Here is a 21,706-nt window from a genome sequence, read left to right as displayed (position 1 = left end):
TAGTTGAGGAAGTTTAGTAATGCTGATAGTGGTGTAATTAATATTATGATCATATGGAACTGTTTTATGTTTATCTTGTTTGTTTGATCGGCGAGCTAAGGTAGTAGATATAGATCGATGACCTAATTCATCCTTCTCACCATGAAAGATGACCTCATTTTTTTTCATTAAGGTAATAATAAATAGGGAGATATTCGTTACAAACTTACAATGATATAGCAATGAATCTGTGTAATTTTATTGCTATAGGATTTTTAACCAAAAATAAAAGGTATACTGGGAAATTTTATATGTGGGTAATTATTAAGAGATTCAATTTCAAAATTAAAGTAGTCCGATATTGATTTACCTAAACTTTTTTTTATTATTATTTTTTTTGTAAAGGCTAATTTGGATTATTGAATTGTCATTGGTCTACTCAACCCGAATCCGACACGTTTAAAAAACAGGTCAATCCGAACTCAACCCGTTAAAAAGTGGGTTGACCTGTCAACCCGTTTAACAATTTTAAAGAAGTTAATATTTTTATTTTAAAGTTAAGTACTTGGTTTTTTAATTTTTCGTATACAATTAACTTTGAAAAGTATAACTAATTTATTTTTACACTATTTTTATTTACGTTTTACTTCTAATAATTTAATTTTATTAGTTCTAATTGTATATTCTTTGGTTATTCATTCGTTAGTTCTTATCTTGAGCTAAATATGTGAATCTAAATTTGTTAATTGAGAATGAGAGATAAATACACAAAAACAACTAGATTTATCACAAATTAGTAACAAGTTTTATATGAAGAGTAATTAATTATTTAATTTATTACTAAGTCAATAGATATAATGAATATAAAATGAGTTGACCCGAAACATAACCCGAACATACCGTAAATTTTTCAGTGTTTAACACACAATGATCTTTATTTCATAAACTAGGAATATAACTCAAATTTATAGAAACATAAGTTTTATTGGGATAAGCCCTAATTAATTTACAAAAAGGACAAAATTACAATTTTTGTCCTTTAAACAAAGTCAATTTATGGATCGTGTCATTTTTTTAGTTTGTTTACAGGTGCTGTTCTTTAAACATTTCTTCCTACACGTTATATCCTTTACGCTAAATGGGTTAGAAAAGCTCATTTAAATATCATCACGTGAGTCGCATGTGAGGGCTTTTTAGTCTTTTCATCCATACCTGCAAAGCAAAGAAAATCGTGGGCTCACATCACCGTCATTTCCACCACCATCTCTACAACTCTCTTTCTTTCATTTCTTGAAACACACCTCTGCACCTTCTCCTTTTCTCAAAATGCAATCCGCAATCCATATCAATCCCCTAAATCATGTATATAAAACCTAGATATGGTAAATGCAATCAATTACAATTGCAAAGAAGAAGGTTCATGGTGGTTCGGATTGAGAGGCGACGGAGGTTCATGACGGTGGCTCGGCTCGTTTCAAGAAACACGGTGACTTCACCGCTCTCTACCTCCACCACCACCAGATCCGGCCACCTCCAACCTATCCACCACTTTTGTTTTGAATAGCTCAATTACTCACGCACGTATTACAAGAAGAACAAGAAGTAGGAAGAACAACGTCGTAAGGAAGACGGGAAGGAGAAAAAAAAGGTGAATTAATATTCTAATTCCAAAATTTAGGGTTTACTTGTGCTGTTTTAGCTTTGTAATCTGAACTACCACCGAAAAAGCGTCCCTGATCTAGCGAAGACTTGAATGTGTTAGTAAGTCCGGTCAAAATCCAAAAGATCGAGAAGGGAACTGATAATAAATTTCGAGGTATAGATGAAAAGACCAAAAAGCCCTCACATGCGACTCACGTGACGATATTTAACTTGGTTTTTCTAACCCAGTTAGCATAAATGACATAGCGTGTAGGAAAAAAATGTTTAAAGAACACCATCTCTAAACAAACTAAAAAATGGACACAATCCATAAATTGGCTTTGTTAAAAGGACAAATTTTGTAATTCTGTCTACAAAAAGAACATATTTCTTTATTTTTGTGACAAACCACTTATTTAAGCTGAGGTACCCAGTGACAATGTTTTTGTTTCTTTCACTCACTTGAAACATGCTTAAAAATATTTGATCAACATTAATTACAGGTGAGTATATTTTGTCATGAGTTATACAGGTTTAAAAAATATCTCAATGACAGTATAAGGAAACTGGTTGTCACATAAAAATGTGAGTTGTAAAAAAAAACTCGAACGTCTCACCTTATAAGTATACAAAACAAGAGCTGCTTGGTGTTAAGCACCTAATTTAATACAATGTAGTAGGTAATAATATAAACCTTTACACGATGGCACAAAGTCTCACCTTGTTCAGACAGAGATTTGGATTCGTGTATCATATTCTCGATCAATCGGATAGGGTATCGTTGCGGCAATTGGTGATAGTATACCACAAATGTTGTATAAGAAAGATAGCAAGAGATAACATGACTGAACGATGAAAAATGCCTTGAGCTCCCCCTTTTGAATCATCGCTTCGAGATAAATTTTTCATAAGTCGATTTGTATCCTTCTTAACATCAGTTTAAACCTCGGAAAAATTTGACGACGTTAAATTTTTTTAACGAAGGTCGATTTAGACAAAAAAAAATAGTTGAAAGGTTGCACCGTTGGTAGTGATTTTTAAATGTAATATTACTATTGACCAATACACAAAAGATTAGATTATTTATTTTCAATTTTTTTACCGGGTATGTTTGGCAGGAAGCTTTTATGAGCTTCAAACTTTTAAGAAAAAGCTCTCACTCAATTAAAAGTCTTGTTTGGTTCATAGAGCTTAAAACTTTTAGGTCATGTGAAAAAACTTAAAGCTTAAAGTTTCTACTAGTAGCGTTTAGAAAGAGCTACAAGCTTTTAGTATTTTAATTTACTTAAATAATATTCCAAAATAAATATATTTACTATTATTGTTTTTAGTTATGTCCATTTTAGTAATATTATACATTTTATTAACAGCTCCAGCTACTCTGTCAAACATCTAAACATATCTAAAAAGCTACAGTTACCGGCTACCACCTTCAGCTTCTAGCCACCAGCTTGTAGCTCTTTCCAAACGCTACTATCTTGTTTTGCCAAACATACCTACTGTATTTATAAACTTTCAATTTAATAGAACATTTATTATTATTAATTTAATAAATAAGACCATGTGTAATGGTCACGTTGTGGGTGAAAACGCGGGGGGGGGGGGGGGGGGGGGTACACCGCCCCCCCTGCGTTATGTTAAATTTTTTTTGGTGCGTTGTATACAAAACGCGCAGGAATGACGCAAATATAAAAAAGAGCCGTTAGTTAGTTATGTAGGAGGAGGAGGAGGAGGTGGTGTAGCCATTGACGACGACTTTTCCGGCGATGGTTGATTTACTCGGTCACCGGAAAATTCGCCGGAGCTTCAATTACAGCCGGGGAAGACTTAATTGGACCAAATTGGGGGTGAAATTGAGCAATTTGAAGAAAACATTGAGTGTAATTGAGTGAATTAGAAGTGGGTTTTGAATGGATTGTGATGAATTTGAAGAACAGAGGAATTAGGGTTTTGTGTGTGAGAGTGAGAGTGTGTTTGGGTTTGAATTTGGGGGTGAGAGTGTGTGGGTTTAAATAGTGGAAGAGTGTGACCCGTTGACGGAGGATCTTGTTTTGAAGATGTTAGTTTGTTTAAGTCAAGAGTTAGTTTGTTTTGAAGATGAGTTGGTAAAGAGTTAGTTTGTTTTGAAGATGAGTTGGTAAAGTTAATCAAGTGAATAGCCGAATAGGTAAAGAAAATGAAGATAAGATTGGCTTTTGAGCATATCAAACAAACAGGTATATAAGAACATATCAAATAAATATTATTATTATTTGATTATTTTAATAAAAAAAAAATAGTGACTGGGCGCCACGTGACGCATAACCCCTGGTAGTGGAACTTTATGACTACAGCATGTTTTTGTAAAAAATCATAACTCTGACTGGACGCCACGTGACGCATAACCCCTAGTAGTAAAGCTTTATGACTACACATGATCTAAACATCTCTCAAAATTAATAATAACTTACCCAATTTGTAGTCGAGTTTAACCAATCTAACCAGTTAACTAGTAAAACGATCAATCCAATTACCAATCCACTTAGCAATACATTGTTATTTCTAAACAGCTAACTTTTTGTTTTCCGGTATTGTACCATTAACTCATACATTTAATAATTTCTAGTTTTTTTTAATGCAAATCAAATAAAATCAAATTAACCCAAGCCCAAATCCAGGCAAGATGCAAAGGCCAACCTTAAACGTTAATCACCAAGACCTTAATAACTACACATACAACCCTCATTTCACAGATATGACGTCTTTGGTTTTCTACTTTTCTATATAAACCTTCATTTCCTTCATCTCCATCTACTCATCATACACACATCTCTCTTTCAATAACTTTTAATGACGCCAGCCTCGTCGGCAACTGCTCCAAGTTTATCCCCGAGGCAATTCCCGGTGCCTTACCTCTTCGGTGGCCTCGCTACCGTACTAGCCCTCATTTCTTGCGCTCTGGTGATCCTCGCATGCTCGTACTTGAGAGTTCCCCCATACTTACACAACGACAACCGCAACCACAACCACAACGACAGTAACATTGAGAGTGGATCCAGAGATACAAATCCAGATAATAATAATAATAATAGTAATAGTAATAATAATAATATTAGTAACATTAATAATAACAAGGAGTATCTTGTGATTATGGCTGGACATGTTAAACCAACGTTTTTGGCAACACCTAGTGCTAGTAGAGCGTTGTCTAGTGGAAGCAATAGTACTCGAAGCAGTGCAACGTCAACGATCGAAGATGATGAGAGCTAGCCATGTGTTAGAATATCATGTTTCTTAATAAAATGTTGTAAGACTTGTTAAGGCAGTTTTGTTAATGATGATGGTGTGAAAATATGATCAAATATATGAAACTGCTTTTATGTTGTTAGACTTTGTTAAGTCAGTTTCGACGAGATAAACTCATTCATCGCTCTCACCATGATAAACGATCTCATGATTTTCTTTTTCATTTAATTATTTTATTTTATTAAAATAATAAATAAAAAATGTACATTTTTTTAGAGAATTTGTGTAATTTCATTACAATAGGACTTTATCCAAACAAAATTAAAGTTTAGTGGGTAGTTAAAAGAATAATATTTGAGGAATAAAAACATTTTTAAAAGGTCATCATCGAGGAAAAAAATAATAATTTAAGTGTTTTCGATAAATATATTGATGATTATTGGAGATTGATCGACAAAGGAAAAAATAAAGTCTCGAAAAGAGAGGAATTTAGAGATCATCAGGGATTAAATGTCTCCGGAAATTCAAATAACAAAAACAAAATTCTAAATGAAAGATAAAAGGTTTAGATTTAAGAGGTCATCAATTATTCCAAAAGGAGAGAGGAATTTAGAGGTTTTCGACGATTAAATGTCTCTGGATTTTCGTAAACAAAATTCTAAAAGAGAGAGGAAAAGGCTTCAGATCTTAGTCATCGGCGATTAAATGTATTCGGAAATTCATAAAACAAAATTCTAAAAATGAAAGAAAAAGGTTTAGGTTTCAGAGTTTATCGACGATTACTAAAGAGAAAGGAATTTAGAGGTCTTCGACAATTAAATCTCTCTAGAAATTCATAAAACAAAATTCTAAAATGATTACAAAAAGAGAAAGGAATTTAGAGGTCTTCGGCGATTAAATGTCTCCGAAAATTTGTAAAACAAAGTTCTAAAAGAAAAATGAAAAAGATTTTGATCTCATAGGTCATCAGCGATTACAAAAAGTGAAAGTAATTTAGAAGTCGCCAACGATCAAATGTCTTCGGAAATTCATAAAACAAAAATTCCAAAAGGAAAAGGAAAGAGGTGCAAAAGGTCATCAACGCTTAAAAGTAATCGGTAGTTCATAAAAAAAAATAGAGAGAGAGAGGACAAAATAAAATATAGAGTCATCAATTTTATAGACTATTCATAACGAATCAAACAAAATCTTAAATTTCTTAACTTTTTGAAGGTTGTCGATACTCGGTAATTATCAAAAAATAAAACAAAACTTTAGAAAAAAATCTTAAAGGTATATAATGATATGCATTGTTAAATATTTTTCAAACAAGATTAAATGGTTTTTTTTAATCTTTTATTGCCTTTTGGTAATTTCAACTAAGCAACCTAAATTTGATCGATATAAGGTTTGCCACAAGTGTATATATATATATATACATATATATATATATATATATGTTGACCATATACTATATAACTATACATGTTACCTGTATTTAAGCTGCTTATGGGATGAAGTGGCACGATATTTAAACAAGAGCCATGGCCATGGAGGTGATGATCCGTTCGGTCATGGCCCATATTCAAGGAAATGATCCGTGTGTTTCTGGTTGTTTCAATAATCAATAAAAGAAATCAATTTAATTGAAGGTTCTTTAACCACTTATATATTATGTGCTTTAATAACATCTTTATTATAAAATTGTAGTTAGTAGAAAACTAATAAAGATATGTAATACTTTCATTATTAAAACAATGTTTTATTTACTTTTTATTCTATTTTGTCTTTTATACAGTAATTAATTTTATATGAATAATACTTATTACATAGCTGAAGTTATATATAGTTTATTAAGTTATATATGTAACTCCTGTTGTTGCATATATATATATATATATATATATATATATATATATATATAACTCTGTTTTTTTTATCTTGTAACTAAACCAACCCGTCACCTCTAATACGATTTACATATATTTAAATCCTACTATATGTGTTATACATTTGACGCATAATGTTACATATATGTAAGTTGTATATACAAGATAACATATATGTATCTTGGAGTTACATGTAGCTGTCTTTATGAGTTACTTGTTTAAACCACTATAAGTTACATGCATGTAACTTATATATAAACTAAATTAACAATACGTTATGTTGTTCATACATATAAGAACTCCATAAAAAGTGTGAACCCGACCCTGATCTTTTTTTAGTTTTAACAGGTTCGAGTTATTCAGGTGCGGGTTTTTTCGGGTTAGGTAAATTAGGTTTTAGGGCTCAATTTTTTGGCTGCTAGAGTATGTATCGTCCTAAAAAAAATCAGGCTGCAATAACATTAACTTTGGGTTGTTAGTAGCATGGAACTAATTTGGGCTAATCAAAAATCATGGCTGCACTTTGACATAATCGAAAATAATAAAGTAGTCCGCCAACATGTCTAAATCAATAATCATGTCTAAATAGTTGAAGTTGATTCACATTTATTCTAAAAAAGCTAAACATGAACTCATGTTGAATTTGGTTGACAATTATTCTCAATCTTAAATATATATAAACGAAACCCTCTTAAATTCTTTCAAGCCAACCCAACAGTGTGTTTTATTTGTAAATGATGGTTTCTCATATATTTGTATAACAACTCAGCTACCACCGCACCATAATATTGTCCGCTTTGGCCGGGACGTACCACCATCGCCTCACGGATTTGCTTTCGGTTGCCCAGGTGGTCACCCATCCTCATACTTCTCCCACCTGAGCACGCTTAACTGTGGAATTCTCCTCTCATCCACTACCATTAAGCGCCCAAAACGCGTTATGATGGGGAAGGTATCCACCTCCTTACAAAGAAGGCTTAGTTCTCCTTCTCAACCGATGTGAGATGTCACAATCCACCCCCCTTAGGGGTCCAGCGTCCTCTCTGGCACCACCGGCCCGACCCTGGCTTTGATACCACTAGTAACAACCTAGCTACCACCGCACCATAATATTGTCCGCTTTGGCCGGGACGTACCACCATCGCTTCACGGATTTGCTTTTGGTTGCCCAGGTGGTCACCCATCCTCATACTTCTCCCACCTGAGCACGCTTAACTGTGGAATTCTCTTCTCATCAACTACCATTAAGCGCCCAAAACGCGTTATGATGGGGAAGGTATCCACCTCCTTACAAAGAAGGCTTAGTTCTCCTTCCCAACCGATGTGAGATGTCACAATCCACCCCCCTTAGGGGTCCAGCGTCCTCTCTGGCACCACCGGTCCGGCCCTGGCTCTGATACCAACTTGTAAGGCCCCGTTACCGGTAGCCCTACTTTCGTGTTGGATTTACTCATAAACGCAGTTCTAATATCAGAGTTAATTAAAACATTCGCGGAATATAAAAGCTTTCATAAAACATTTCAAAACAAAACACATCTTGTCTTAAAACAATATCTTGTCTTTCAAAATAAACAAAATGTTAAACTTAAACGTCTTGAGTCTTCCGATGTCAGCCTCTTATTCAGTGCCACGTGTCTCCTCAAGCGAGCTGCCTCATCCTACTCACCTGCATGCATACTAAAAGTCAGCTACGCTGAGTGAGTTCTAGTTAATCATACATTATACAATACACACAAACTTATATTCTTTCATTCATACTTTCATACTTTCTTTTGTATTAACTTGCTTTCATATCTTACGTTATAAAGAGCATTACGCCCTACATTCCTCGAGTATTATTAGGGCTCGGTACCCTCATTCCTCGAGTATTATTAGGGCTCGGTACCCTCCTTCCTCGAGTATTATTAGGGCTCGGTACCCTCCTTCCTCGAGTATTATTAGGGCTCGGTACCCTCTTTCCTCGAGTATTATTAGGGCTCGGTGCCCTCTTTCCTCGAATATTAGTAGGGTTCGGTTCCCTAGTTCTCGAATATTAGTAGGGTTTGATTCCCTCTTCGTTACCATACAACCATACATCATACCTCGAGTATTACTAGGGCCCGGTACCCTCTTCGTAACCATACAACCATACAACCATCCTTTCCTTCTTTTATTAACTTTATAACATTCATACACATAAGCATACATATCATACTTACCTTATACATAGCGTTACAACCTGACAGTACGTGCAATATCCGAAGATCATTCACGTACCATCAAGCCATCATTCATACATATCACATCATTCAGATAAGGCATACACTTATCTCTTAGGATAAGCGTATTAACAAACATATTGAGTATGCACACAGCCCCGAAAACATAACACATAAATGGGGCTAGAAACTCACCTGAATCCTGTTACGCTCTCCGTTAATCGTTATTCCCTTCTTGAGCTGTGCACGGCTATCTGTATAATATTTATATGTATCAATTAACTACTACTACTCATGTTGTATTTCTATCTTTATATAACCCACAACAAACGGGGGTCCGGGGGCAGCGCCCCTGGCAGCGGGGTCTAGGGGCGGCAGCCCCTAGCAGGGTCCAAGGGGCAAAGCCCCTGGCTGGGGTCGAGCTGCCAGGTCAGATTGGAAAAATTTTATTTCCATTAATTGTCTTAACACATTTTTCATTAAGTTTTTAATTTATTTTCTAATTTGCTAACTACAACGAACTTATTATTAAGCGAACTTACTGTAAGCGAACTTGTATTAGGCGAAGTTAGTGTTCGGCGAAGTTAAGGTAGGCGAACTTAACCTTAGGCGAAGTTATCAATTAGGCGAACTTAGCCTTAGGCGAAGTTATCAATTAGGCGAACTTAGCCTTAGGCGAAGTTATTAATTAGGCGAACTTGCTTGCAGGCAAAGTTCGCTTGTAGGCGAAGTTGTCAGCAGCCGCCGCTGTTCATCTTTAATCCCCAAAATCCTTATCGTTTTACCGAGAAATCCATGGGTATGGTATTTGACTAACCCGCGATCATTCCTATGGTCGTTTTTGGATAAGGTTTGACCCGAAAACACGTAAAGTTTGGACCTTTAAGTTCAAAAACGTTCAATACTAGTGTTAAGGGTTCATGTTTCCATTTTCGGGTTCTTTACACTTATTTTTACTATCAAGTTTACAACTTTATCTTTCGTTTATACTTGATCTATTCTTGTTCTAAGTTTCAAGACTAAAGGTGTATAAAAATGTAAACTTTAAAGGTAAAACGGCTTACCTTTATACGTTCTTTGGTCTCGTTTAGCTTGCTTAAGGGCTCTAGATCTTGTATCTATCTTGAATCGCGTGTGCTTGCTCGGACCTCACCTCTTTTTCTCTCGGCCGAAATATGGTGGTGTGTGTTTTTGAGTGTGTAGAGATTTGGATGGATATAAATGAGGGTTTAGGGTTTTAGGTTGGTTTAAGAGGGTATTTATACCCCTTGAAGTCCATGGACCTAAAACCCATTACCACTTAGTCCACCTTAATCAATCTAAGTCCATGATCCGTTCTTAACTCGATATTAATTAATTAATAACGCGAAATCACTAAACGTAACTTTCTTTATTCAATATTATAAAATTTAGGATGTTACAATTTGACCAGAATTCATTGAGATGGGTCTTACCAAACCCATACAGCCCTTAAACGGGTTATAACATCTCATAAAATAAAAAATTAATCTCAACTAATATTTGATATAAAAATCCTATAAAATATAGGGATATACTAAAAATTAATATCTAACTTTTAAAAATAAAGATATTATTTATAGTTAAGAATAGTTTTATAGAAAGAAAAATAAACGGGTCATGGATCTCACGAAACCCATATAACTTTTATACCGGATTATAGCATCTCATTTATTTGTGAAACCATTTGCTCCATCAAACTATATTATTAACTCTCTTACACTAAATAAAACTAAAATTCAAAAAAGTATATATAAATATTAATAACGAATACACGTAAAACAACCCCCATAATACGGGGGATAAAAGCTAGTAATAAGCATATACACGAGCTAAGCTGCTGACTTCGCTTCACAATTATTCTAAAATTATGAACATGAACATTAATAAAAACAAGACTTACGAACAACAAACATGAACTAAACTTATGAACAACAAACCATAGATAATGGAAGAATGATCAAACCTTGTTTTTCCAATTGCTTCTTGATCTTTGTATTCTAATAATTAGAGATTGTGGAGCTAGCATAGGGAATTATGGACCTTTTAACTGAGTTTGGGTTTGGGTTTTCCCTTGTTTGGGTTCGGGTTAATCGGGTTCGTTTCTTTATTTTGGGTTCGGTGCGGTTTGTTCGGGTCAGGTCTCGGCTTATAGTTAAAAAATCAACACATGACGTTTACAAAAGACGTATATGCTTGTTAATTCTATAAGCATTTTGAGAAGATCTAGGGTTATTCTAGCTTGTGAATCTTGTGATACATATATGTAACTTTTGTTTTAACTTGAAACAAGCCACGACAGAAATACATGTCTCTCTCTTTGTTTTGAAAGTATTAATTTATATAAAAAAAATTCAAGGTGTTTCACAAATAATGAAGAGAGAGACGACGGTTATTATGTTGGTGATGTAACCTACACATGACTTACAAATGCATTGGTTATATACATAATCAAATTTATTAATTTATAAATTTTAGACGAGATTAATAAAATGGGGTTTCTAGAGAATTCTAGTTAAATATAATAAAATAATTTATGTTATTATAGTTTATTTATATATGTACCTTATTTTTATCAGTGTTTATTATATTAGCTTGTTACAAGGAGATTATGTGTGACGAAATGAGGTGACAATATACTCATGTACCTCTTAAATCAAGGATGGTGTCGGTCACAGTCATGTGTTTATTTCATCATCAAGCATGTAGTAAAACACTAAAACCTCAAGGACATTCATGTGTTTATTTCACTATCTACTATGAATCTATGATGTTACATTTGTAGTGAACACGTACGGTCGACCCGATGGGCTTATATGCAAAGCTAAGTCTTGCCTAAGCCGAGCTTCTTCATAAGCCCATATCTTCTCCATTTGTGTAAGAATGAACACCACTCAGGATCGAAACCTTAATCTCTCATTAGTCATTCTTGCTAACATTTGTGTGTCGTAATTTGAAGCTTTCTTACAGTTAGTCGTGTGAATTTATAACACTAAGGCTATGATTATATACGTAATCAAGACCGTCTCCTAGAATCCCTGAAAATTTGAGAGATTAGAGCGAGTAGAAGAAAGAGGTCAAACTAAAAAATATATTTTTTTAAAAATAAAATTTTCAGGCTCAAGATATTTGCCCACCTTGGCCCTCCTCTAGGCCGGTCATGTATGTAACGTCGGTTCTGAAAATAACCTCAATTACAATAGAGCTATTCATTTTACCGAATCCGACCAATCCAAACGGTTATCGGGTCAATTTTCCTAGCAAAAACCCAAACAAGTTGACAAAAAAAAAACCAAACATTTATTGTCTCAGTACTGTTTTATTTTTCATGTGTTTTGTTTTGAAGTTTGGAACAATTATTCAATTGAGATTATAGTTTGATTCGGAACTTTTGAGCATTGTCATATCATATTGTCAAATGTTGTTTTAATTTTGAAGATAAATTATTAGCAACATGTGAATTTAATGATATTTTATGAAAAGAAAAAAAAATTACATTTTATACCTAAGTCCGAAAACCAAACAACCTGACTCAAAATATCTAAAACCCGAAAAACGTCTCTAAAACACACTCAATTAAAAACTAAAATAAATAACATATATGGAAAGACTTTTTTATGCCTGAAAGAAAATAAAAACCTTGAGTATATATTTTGCCTAATTAACTAGCTTATGCGTTTAATGTAAAATAAACTAAACAATCGATATCATAAATATATAATAATTTAATTTTAATTAATGCTTCATTTCAATAAAGTTCAAGTGTCTCAATATCACAATATGTATTTCCATAGCCCCCACAATAAGACCAAAGTCTTTGATATATATGCTTATTCATTCCTATGATCCTTTGAACCTTAAACCTATAGTCACAATAACAAAAAACTTGATGGAATCAGTTTCTTCAATAGCTCCATCACCGGCTGTGGCTCTTAAACCGTCACCATTTCATACGCCGATACCATACCTCTTCGGTGGTCTTGCTGCCATGATGGGTCTCATAGGTTTTGCTCTATTGGTTCTTGCATGCTCTTACTGGAATCTCTCAGGCTACTTGGATGAAAATAATAATAATAATGGAGATGTTGAATCCGGTAACATAAACGGTGATGGTATGTCATCAGTTGAAGATAATAATAATAATAATAATAATAATAATAATAATAATAATAATAATAATAATAATCGGGTGGAGTTGTGTGATGTGCATGAAAAGTGTTTGGTGATAATGGCTGGAGAAGATAAACCTACTTTTTTGGCTACGGCTAGTTCGAGCAGGACGACGTCGTTTGGTAGTAGCAGCTGGCGGAGTAATGTGACGTTGGCGACGGAGAGTGGTTCGTCCTTATCGGAGGTGGAAATGGTGGAGGAGATGAGAAGGTGAGTGTTTGGAATAAGTATTAAGTTGTGTTGTATGCTTCTAATTGTGAAAAATGATATGTCATGTTTAGAATTTTAATTGCTCAATTCTATAAATTTTGTGGCTTTTATATAATAAATATAGCTTTTATATCTATTAAAAACATATCATTGTTCCGAAGAATAAATTTTTAAGTTACAACATCTCTAACTACGTGATTAGAGATTGTTGAACTGATATGAAAGAGAGATGGACGGTTGGGGATGATGTGACGAGAACAGAGGTGAGAAATTCGTTTTCACGAATTGTAACAGGCGTGTTTTATGAGAGTGAAGGAGAGAAGAGGGATGCATGTCTTCCCTTGCTATGAAAAGTTAAGTTCAGAACATGGGAAACTTAGATCATGTGACTGAAATTTTGCTTTAAAAAGTGTCATCGATATTTTTCCTAAATTGAAAAAATAATATTCATCATTTCATCTTTTGGTTTGTATGATTATATGAAATTATTTGGGGTCCAAACGTGGTCAAGTTGTGCAAGTTATTCATGAAAAGATGTGCGTATGAAAGCAATCATGATATTTATGTGTTTTTTCTTAACAATTGACGAATTATCTAACTGAACTACTAATTACTAAATTCATTGAGATATACTTGTTTTCCGATTCGGGTCGAGAAAATCTTCACCTAAGGCCAACGCCTGTGAACACTCGCCCGAAGGCACCACAGCACAGCGAGATAAAACCGGTTCAGTCAAGGACCCAACTAGCAAATTACGCCACCTACTCGCCTAGTCTCCTATCATCACGTGAAGCCACCGAAACTAAGCAATGAGGAGCAGGAATTAAAGCTGGATTGCATGAAACACCAGGTCTATTCCTTACCACTCCACCACATGATTTTTATGTGTATGTGAGCATCAATTAAAATGTGTATTCTAATATAAAAAGAAAATAATGTTGTTTTTAATAAAAAAAATATATATCATAATTTGCATAAATTCCAAAACAACTATGTTAACATTATAGCAAATAACTAATTAAAATTCTTTTAACTTTTTAATATTAGTGAAAAAAAGGAGACCTGTTTTATTTTAATTAATTCATCATTTGATCACCAAATTTCATGAATTACCAATGAAATTCCTAATTAGAGTTTCCTTAATGTGGTTAATAGCATTCAAGTTCAGCTATCATGATTGTTTATAATAATTTTAATTGCCATTCCGATCAAAGCTTAATGGTAAAGGCTCTTGTTTCAGAAATGAAGATCAGGATGTAAAACTTAGCATGAAAGTAGATTTCTTGGAGCAGTTTAGATAAAGGTCTGAGAATAAATACGTGTATGTAGCCGTTCAAAAAAAAAAAAATTTAATTAATAAACTTTGGTAGTTTGGTACTAACTTAAACTAATCATTGTGTATGTTTTCCTTTTCCGAATTCTTAAAAGTTAGATATATAATTTGGCCAAAGAAATACAAGTTTTGTGCATGGGAGACCCACCGTGGTTCATCACCTTTGTCCACTAATCCGACCTACACGGCCAGGACAATTGGAGTAACTCCAACATTTACGCATCATAAAACCAGCTATGCTTTTCTAAGTTTTTTCTTCAATATAAAATTCCAAATATAATGCCACGTGTTTTACTGATATACAATATTAGAGGTTTGAAGGTCACATTTTAAAAACATTGATCATTTCTTTTCACATTTTTATTGTTTGAAATACGTAATGGTTTTGGTCTTTATCGCTAATAGATGGTATAAATAATCAATTTTTTCTTTTTTTTTTTCAGAAAAATATTAACACTTTACAGTTTTATATTATTTTAAAGTTTTTGTAATTATGAGTTCTTTTATGAATAAAAGGAATGATTAATATTCAATTTTTAAGTCAAAAGTGCTTTATATAAAACGTACAAATTAAATGATCTTTAGAGTGAATAGTTAAATATTGACAAAACAGTTGAGATTAAAATCTAACCTAATCCCGCTACTCCTTTGATGCATACAATGTAATGACAAATAGAGATGAATACGGAGACGATATGAGTAATGAGTCGAATATTAGCAATCCGTAGTTCTAAAATAATACTTGATTACCGAGTCGAATTTTAGTAATCCGTAGCTCTAAAATAATACCCACTGGGTTTCTAGGTATCAAATGTATCCATTTACGATTAAAAAGAATCGCTATTTACCCATTACCCAAAATCTAATTTTAAATTAACTTAAAAACCCGATTGGAATATAATACTCAATACACTACTTACACTTTTATATTATATATTTTTTCAAGTTTCTAAAAGCTATAACTTATGACTTTTTATGTTTGTCCATATTATAAAATATACTGATATTTTTAGTTTCAATTCAGGTAATATTATCGGATAATTATCGGGCGTATATCACTTACCTGCCTCAAACACCTAAGTTTTTTTATTTAACTAGTCTCATTATGTGTAGTCCCAAGCTAGCATGATTACCAATTTACCATAGTCTAGCATATCTATGGTTTAAGGTTATGTTGTTAGGTTCGGTTTCATTTGTTAACCTTAGATTGTTTTAGTACCGTTTTTCATACTTCCATCCTCAATTTTGTAAGCCTGTATGTTTACTTCTTCTTCTTTTTTTTTTTAAATTTGGGATGATGCAATATATGTTATATATTTGGATTTGTTAAGTTTAGTTTCGATCTGCGTTGATGTCTTTTTCTTTTTCGTAAGATCAGACCCCCAAATTATAGCAATTAAGTATCATTAGGCGATCATGCAAACGCACAATACATATTTGTTATAGTTTAGTTTCGAATATGTATTATATCACTAGCTAATAAAACATTATAAAATATATAGGTGTTATAAAATTTGTTAGTATCAGTGACATATATGTCTCTTAAGTTTTTTTATACGCCTTACTTTACTGAGTTATAAAATAGGTGTTCTCTTAGATAAGAACAAGAAAATCACTAGTTAAAATATTATCAAAATAGAAAAAATATATAATAAATTAAAGGCTTAAATTATTAGGCTGCAATACTTTATAAATTTTGTATTTTTTCTTATAAAGAAAAGATATTAAGACGTAAACAGTATATGCTTATGATGTCATATTAACTAGAAATTGTCAAACACTGCCTTTAATATTTATATTATTATCCATTAGATGATAACTACAGAAAGCATTTTAAGTGGAGTGGTTTATAAAGGCTTTATAAAATGATGAAGACTTCTCAAAGAGCCATTTCTGTTTTCAGATTTTCTACATTTTTTTAAGCTTCTTTTTATTTGTTTAATTATTTTTTTGAATTAAAATAACTATGTAGTTTTGAACTATTGAATTATGATCATTTACCTATTAGTTGATACGTGTTTCAATTCATCTCCTAAAAGAACACACTTCTATTTTAATACTAACATTATATGGATGAAGGAGAGAGAGACGTTTTTACCTTATGCGGAGGCGTCGTGAAGAACGTCACCGAATGGGTTTTGTAAGACCAAAGAGAGAGGGGGGGGGGGGGGTGTTTCAGTTGCATCAATAAAAAAAATACTTGATTAATTTATGTTATTTGTTTTGGTTTTTGCAAACCAGTTACATGTATAAGAGACAAAATATGTTGGTTAAAGAAAAATAAAACTGTTAAAGATGCTAAAATGTTGCATGAAACCTTAAGTCTAATTGTTGAACATGCTGCATTCGATCGACCACAACCAGTTATCGAGCGGACCGTTGGAGATAACCCGAGCATATGAACACAACATGTGTAGAAACTGGAACTATTAAGCATAGTCTCTGGTCTCATTCGCGCTGTTCTAAAATTATTTTTGGGATGTAATTTTTCCATAATATACAGTTAATGTACAAAACAACTCTTATTAGTTTACAGACATATCCTTCAAGAATTACCGGTCTCTCCTTTAACCAAGATCGACTGAAATGGCACTCGTTTAATGTCTAAAAACGTCGAATACTCATTATTCATGGGTTGTTTCCATGGTTCACCATCCATCTGCATGAAACACTCTCTCCATGTGCCACCTCTTAACTCAAACCGAATTGCAGACGCTGACCAACCATAAACAACATAAACCACAACGTTATTCAAACAAAAAGAGGACGTTATCTTTACCTGCGCAATGTGTTTTGCTGATATTAATTCGGCCATAACAAATGACGCATGCCATCCTTGTTTTAATCCAAATATTTCCAAGAGACCGTCGTCTGAATTGGCCTCAACGAAACCTTTCTGTATTCAAAAGATACTTCAAAAATCTAAGTTAACATCATTTCACGTATGCGAGTTTGGTTAAAAATACGTTACCTTTTCTAAATATTCTGGCTTCAAGTTACCCCATGGATTTCTTCCGCTTGCATAGTTAGGAAGATTCAATGCGACTATAGACCTAATACTGCAAAATACATGTTTTAAACCGTTATATAATCCTAGATGACATAACAAATAGTACTTGTAAACTTTTTAGAAACATGAAATTATTAAAAATGCGTATTTGTTATGTATATGGGATTCCCAAAAATCCAAACGATCGAGTAATTTTAACCAGATAATTTCATATACTAGTGTGAAAACTTTCTAATATGCATCATTAATTACCTTGATGAAAGAGTAACCAACTCCCATTTTGTGCTATTTAACTTTTTAATATGCATCCTTAATATGTTCTTGAGTCCCCTGCAAGAGTCAAACCATTTTAGGCAATTTCTAAGGTAAGATTGATTACTCTATAACATAGTTAAAACAAAACATAAAAGAACAAATTCTTACCTCAAACCTGGGTCATTTATACAAGGTGTAAAAAACCATCCTTGTTTACAGCAGAATCCAGAGTAAATTATCTGTGACAAAATCGCGGTACAACGATCAAGCACTCTTTATATCCTTAAAATGTTATAAAAAATGTGTTCATAACAATAGGTTTCCACATAATGTGCATAATTTTGCAAGAAACTCGACCTTGTTTGCAATGCGACCTTGCGCAAGATGAGGTTTTTCGTTGCGTAGTTGATGAAAACCATAAGCCACTTGGGCATCCATTCCTGTACACAAAACACTTCATAATAAGATCATATACATATAACAATATAACATATTATTAAAGTTCAAGAATCTTGAAAGTGGTTTACCTATGCTAAAATAATTATAGAAAACTCCTTGGTAACAAGAAACTTCCTTAGGCAATTGCCCTTCAATATCTAAATCCTGCAAAAAATCACATTAATATTCAACTATAGATTGAAAGTATTTGATGTATCTATCATATGTGCATACGTATAACCCGAACCTGATCAAGAACAACCTCTTCGGTATGCTTCAATGCATGAGGAGTATCCAATTCCGCACCGGCTGGCATTGATATCACAAAGTCCCAACTACAAACAACAATTGTAATCAGAACCCAAAACATTACCCTAAACTAAATACAAGTTACCTATCGAGGCGCGCAACTGGACCATTAATAGCACGATCGAGTATCCACTTTACGGCTGCTTTCCACTTAATAGAAAACGAACCGCCCTGAAAATAATTTTCAAGAGTTTTAAAAACTATTTGCAAACAAAAAACTAAAATGAATACAAATTGAAAAAAAACTAGATTACCCAACCGAAACTCCTGGACAAGTCGTTTCCTGTACCGAGAGGTATGATCGCAGTCGGTGGAACAGGGTCTCGACCGCGTTCGTGAAGCTCTCCCAAGCACCCAAGGACCCAACCCACAGTACCATCACCTCCTGCAACCTATTTGGAAAAAAACAAACTAATATCTTTATTAATTTCCATTACATTTGTATAGGTTAAGTTGATTTATTTGACAGTACGCATAATCACATACTATAATTCTTAATCTTTCACGGGTTTCTTTGGCACAACAGTCTCCAATATCAACAAAGCTTTCAATGCAAGCTAACCCATATTGAACAAATTCATGAGGTTTGATATTGTGAAGGTCAAACACCTGCCCACAACAAAAAAAATAACTAAACCTTGAATCTTTCACTAAATTTAATGATTAACATGTGATAAGTCGAGCTTTTGCTGGACAGACGGACGGTTCAAGAACTAAACGAAGTTTCGTGACCTTGTTCGTTCGTTAAGAAATTGAGTTTATTCGTTTTCGCCCGTGTTGGTTCATTAATTTTGTAAATGGACACAAAAGGACAGTAACAAACGTTCAACGAACGCATTACTGAACGTTCACGAACACAAAGAAACGGAAGTGGCATCCTTTCATGTTCATTTGGTAAGCTTACTGAGCGAAATTCTTTGTTCATGTTCGTTCAGTTACTAAATGAAAGAACATAAGCGAATCTCACAATAGCGCATGTTCGTTCATTAAGGAATTGAGTTTGTTCGTGTTTGCCTGTGTTCGTTCATTAACTTTGTAAACGGACACTAATGGACACTTAACGACACAAACAAACATTAGCAAACACAAATGAACGTAACCGGACAAACCTAAACAAACGCATTACCGAACATTCACGAACACAAATGAACAGACACCTAGCCTCTGTTTGTGTTCAATCGTTAAGCTAACCGAACAAAATTCTTTATACATATTTATTCAATTATTAAATGGACAAACATGAACGAACTTCCTGCCGAACAGTTCATGATCGTTCGATTCATTTACAACCATATAATATCAACTAATAAACAAACAAAAACCTGTTCATCACACATGAATTTTTGCAACCTATTTTGGAGCTCCGACCCATGCCGTCCACCGCTTTTCGCATTAACAAAAACAACCAATGGTGATTCGGGTGCAACAACAGGAGTTGCACCACCACCACCACCATCATAATGGTGTTTTCCGGCTTCAATATCTTTAGAAGCAATGGCATCACGCATGGCGAACCGTAAATACTCCGGCATTGTTATCTTTCGCCTCAATTCGTCTTTCGCAATACGCACTCCCTTCAACGAGCATCCTTTGATCGATTCTAGCACCTTCGATTTGCTTTTAGTCATCGAGGCCTCCGACCCCGATGATGATTCCATCTTTTTGTTGTTTATAAGTTGTTGGATTCAGGCTTTTATTATCTTGTTGCATGAATATGAAATGTTGACAGTTTTAAACGTATCATTATTATTATTGCATGCATGCAGATGATTTGATATGGTAAAAAAAATTTGTTTTTGAGAATTACGAAGAAAAAGTTTTTTTTTGGAATATTACTCAAAAACAAAGCAATGTTAATTAAAATGGGCATAGTTTGAATAACGGTGACGGATCTAGGATTTTTGATTTTTTTGTAAGTGTGAGCAAAACGGATAAAAATGTTTACATTTATCGTAACCAAAAATACGAATCGGTTTATTAGTTTTCATTAATGGTTTTTCTAGCCTAACATTATATATAATACTTGATTTCATAAATCCTATATATATAGATCTACGACACCAACACATTTTATACTTGTGAGGATCCGCGCGCCCCTTTTGAACAACCAAATTTTAACTGCATTAACTGATAAAATCGAATTGAGTTAACATAAAACTCAAAACGAATGGTTCGGTTAACTAACCTCTAAAAACTAGTTTTTGTGGCCGGTTTTGGTTATGGTATCGGTCGTAACCAAAGTAATTGATAATTGAAAAACTAGATTCAGATAATCCGAATTCGATTCGATGAACACCCTAGTCATACATGTTACTAATGTGAAATATTGGATTTTAAAGAGTAATTTGTAGGTAACTAAATATACAATATCTCTGTTTTTTGTTTCCTTTTTTTCTTTTTTGTAATTATACATACTTTGTTATTTGTCTTTTTTTTTTGCAAAATAAAAACAAAACTCTAACTATTTAACTTTTATTTGATATGAAACGCCTAAATTTAATTGTAGAATTTTTATTTTATTTTATTTTATTGTAGATAGAAGATACTGATTGTCCATAAACTATATGTAGATTATGGACCAGTCCATGTAAGCCCAACAAATGGTCTTAAAAAGTCCATCAATAACACTTTCAGTTTGCATAGTCCACATATTTGGGCTAAATTAAATCTGCTTTTATATTTCTTTGTTTAGGCCTGCCTAATTAATTGAGCATAAGTTTGTGACAAAACAGTTAAACCCTCCCTTGGCCTTGCACTAGTCCTTAATTAATTGCAAACTTCGGCTAATTAATAAAAACACACTAAGTATATTTAGTTGAACTTGGGTTATTTTATTCTTCAACAACGAGTATTGACGGTTTGTATCTTCACCAGAGGATTAATGACGGATTTTCGTCAGTGAAAGTTTTATGCTTTTATTGTGATAAAAACATCTTCCATAGTTCCATACTATTTTTTATAGTTGAACCATAGTTAGGTTTTACAATTTCATGACACAAACTTGAGGTAAAGGCTCTAAAAGACTTTATTTCCCATATTCTTCTAGGCATAC

At 33.4% G+C, this 21,706-nt stretch overlaps 2 protein-coding genes across 3 annotated transcripts; one reads left to right on the top strand and one right to left on the bottom strand.

Moving 5' to 3' along the window:
• The first annotated feature begins 12,720 nt into the window (after positions 1–12,720).
• Positions 12,721–13,361, top strand: LOC143544388 (protein GLUTAMINE DUMPER 2-like). Its single transcript, XM_077036507.1, has one exon. It carries the CDS (start codon positions 12,756–12,758, stop codon positions 13,311–13,313), a length of 558 nt encoding a protein of 185 aa, XP_076892622.1. The 5' UTR covers positions 12,721–12,755; the 3' UTR covers positions 13,314–13,361.
• A 3,603-nt stretch (positions 13,362–16,964) lies between these two features.
• LOC143544387 (diacylglycerol kinase 4-like) lies at positions 16,965–20,426 on the bottom strand. Of its 2 annotated transcripts, none has more exons than XM_077036504.1 (11): positions 19,977–20,426; positions 19,141–19,263; positions 18,909–19,046; positions 18,740–18,825; positions 18,587–18,680; positions 18,435–18,510; positions 18,265–18,347; positions 18,076–18,146; positions 17,905–17,982; positions 17,614–17,701; positions 16,965–17,538 (listed from the first exon to the last, which is right to left on the bottom strand). In XM_077036504.1, the coding sequence occupies exons 1-11, from the start codon at positions 20,310–20,312 to the stop codon at positions 17,188–17,190; spliced, it is 1,524 nt and encodes a 507-aa protein (XP_076892619.1). In that variant the 5' UTR covers positions 20,313–20,426; the 3' UTR covers positions 16,965–17,187. The 2 variants fall into 2 exon arrangements, with proteins under 2 accessions (XP_076892619.1, XP_076892621.1); XM_077036506.1 differs by having other exon boundaries at positions 18,593–18,680.
• Between the last annotated feature and the right edge of the window lie 1,280 nt (positions 20,427–21,706).

Source organism: Bidens hawaiensis, unplaced genomic scaffold, assembly GCF_021521415.1.
Source record: "Bidens hawaiensis isolate Kalapana, Puna unplaced genomic scaffold, B.hawaiensis_p1.1 tig00013566_1, whole genome shotgun sequence".
Lineage (NCBI taxonomy): Eukaryota > Viridiplantae > Streptophyta > Magnoliopsida > Asterales > Asteraceae > Bidens > Bidens hawaiensis.
This window is presented reverse-complemented; position numbering and strand designations above follow the sequence as displayed.

Coding starts and splice junctions, on each gene's coding strand:
- LOC143544388 (XM_077036507.1), top strand. CDS start 12,756: ATGCTTATTCATTCCTATGATCCTTTGAACCTTAAACCTATAGTCACA.
- LOC143544387 (XM_077036504.1), bottom strand. CDS start 20,312: ATGGAATCATCATCGGGGTCGGAGGCCTCGATGACTAAAAGCAAATCG. Junction 19,047..19,140: donor GTGAAAGATTAAGAATTATA/GTATGTGATTAT, acceptor TTTTCCAAATAG/GTTGCAGGAGGTGATGGTAC. Junction 18,348..18,434: donor CTATAATTATTTTAGCATAG/GTAAACCACTTT, acceptor TTTTGTGTACAG/GAATGGATGCCCAAGTGGCT.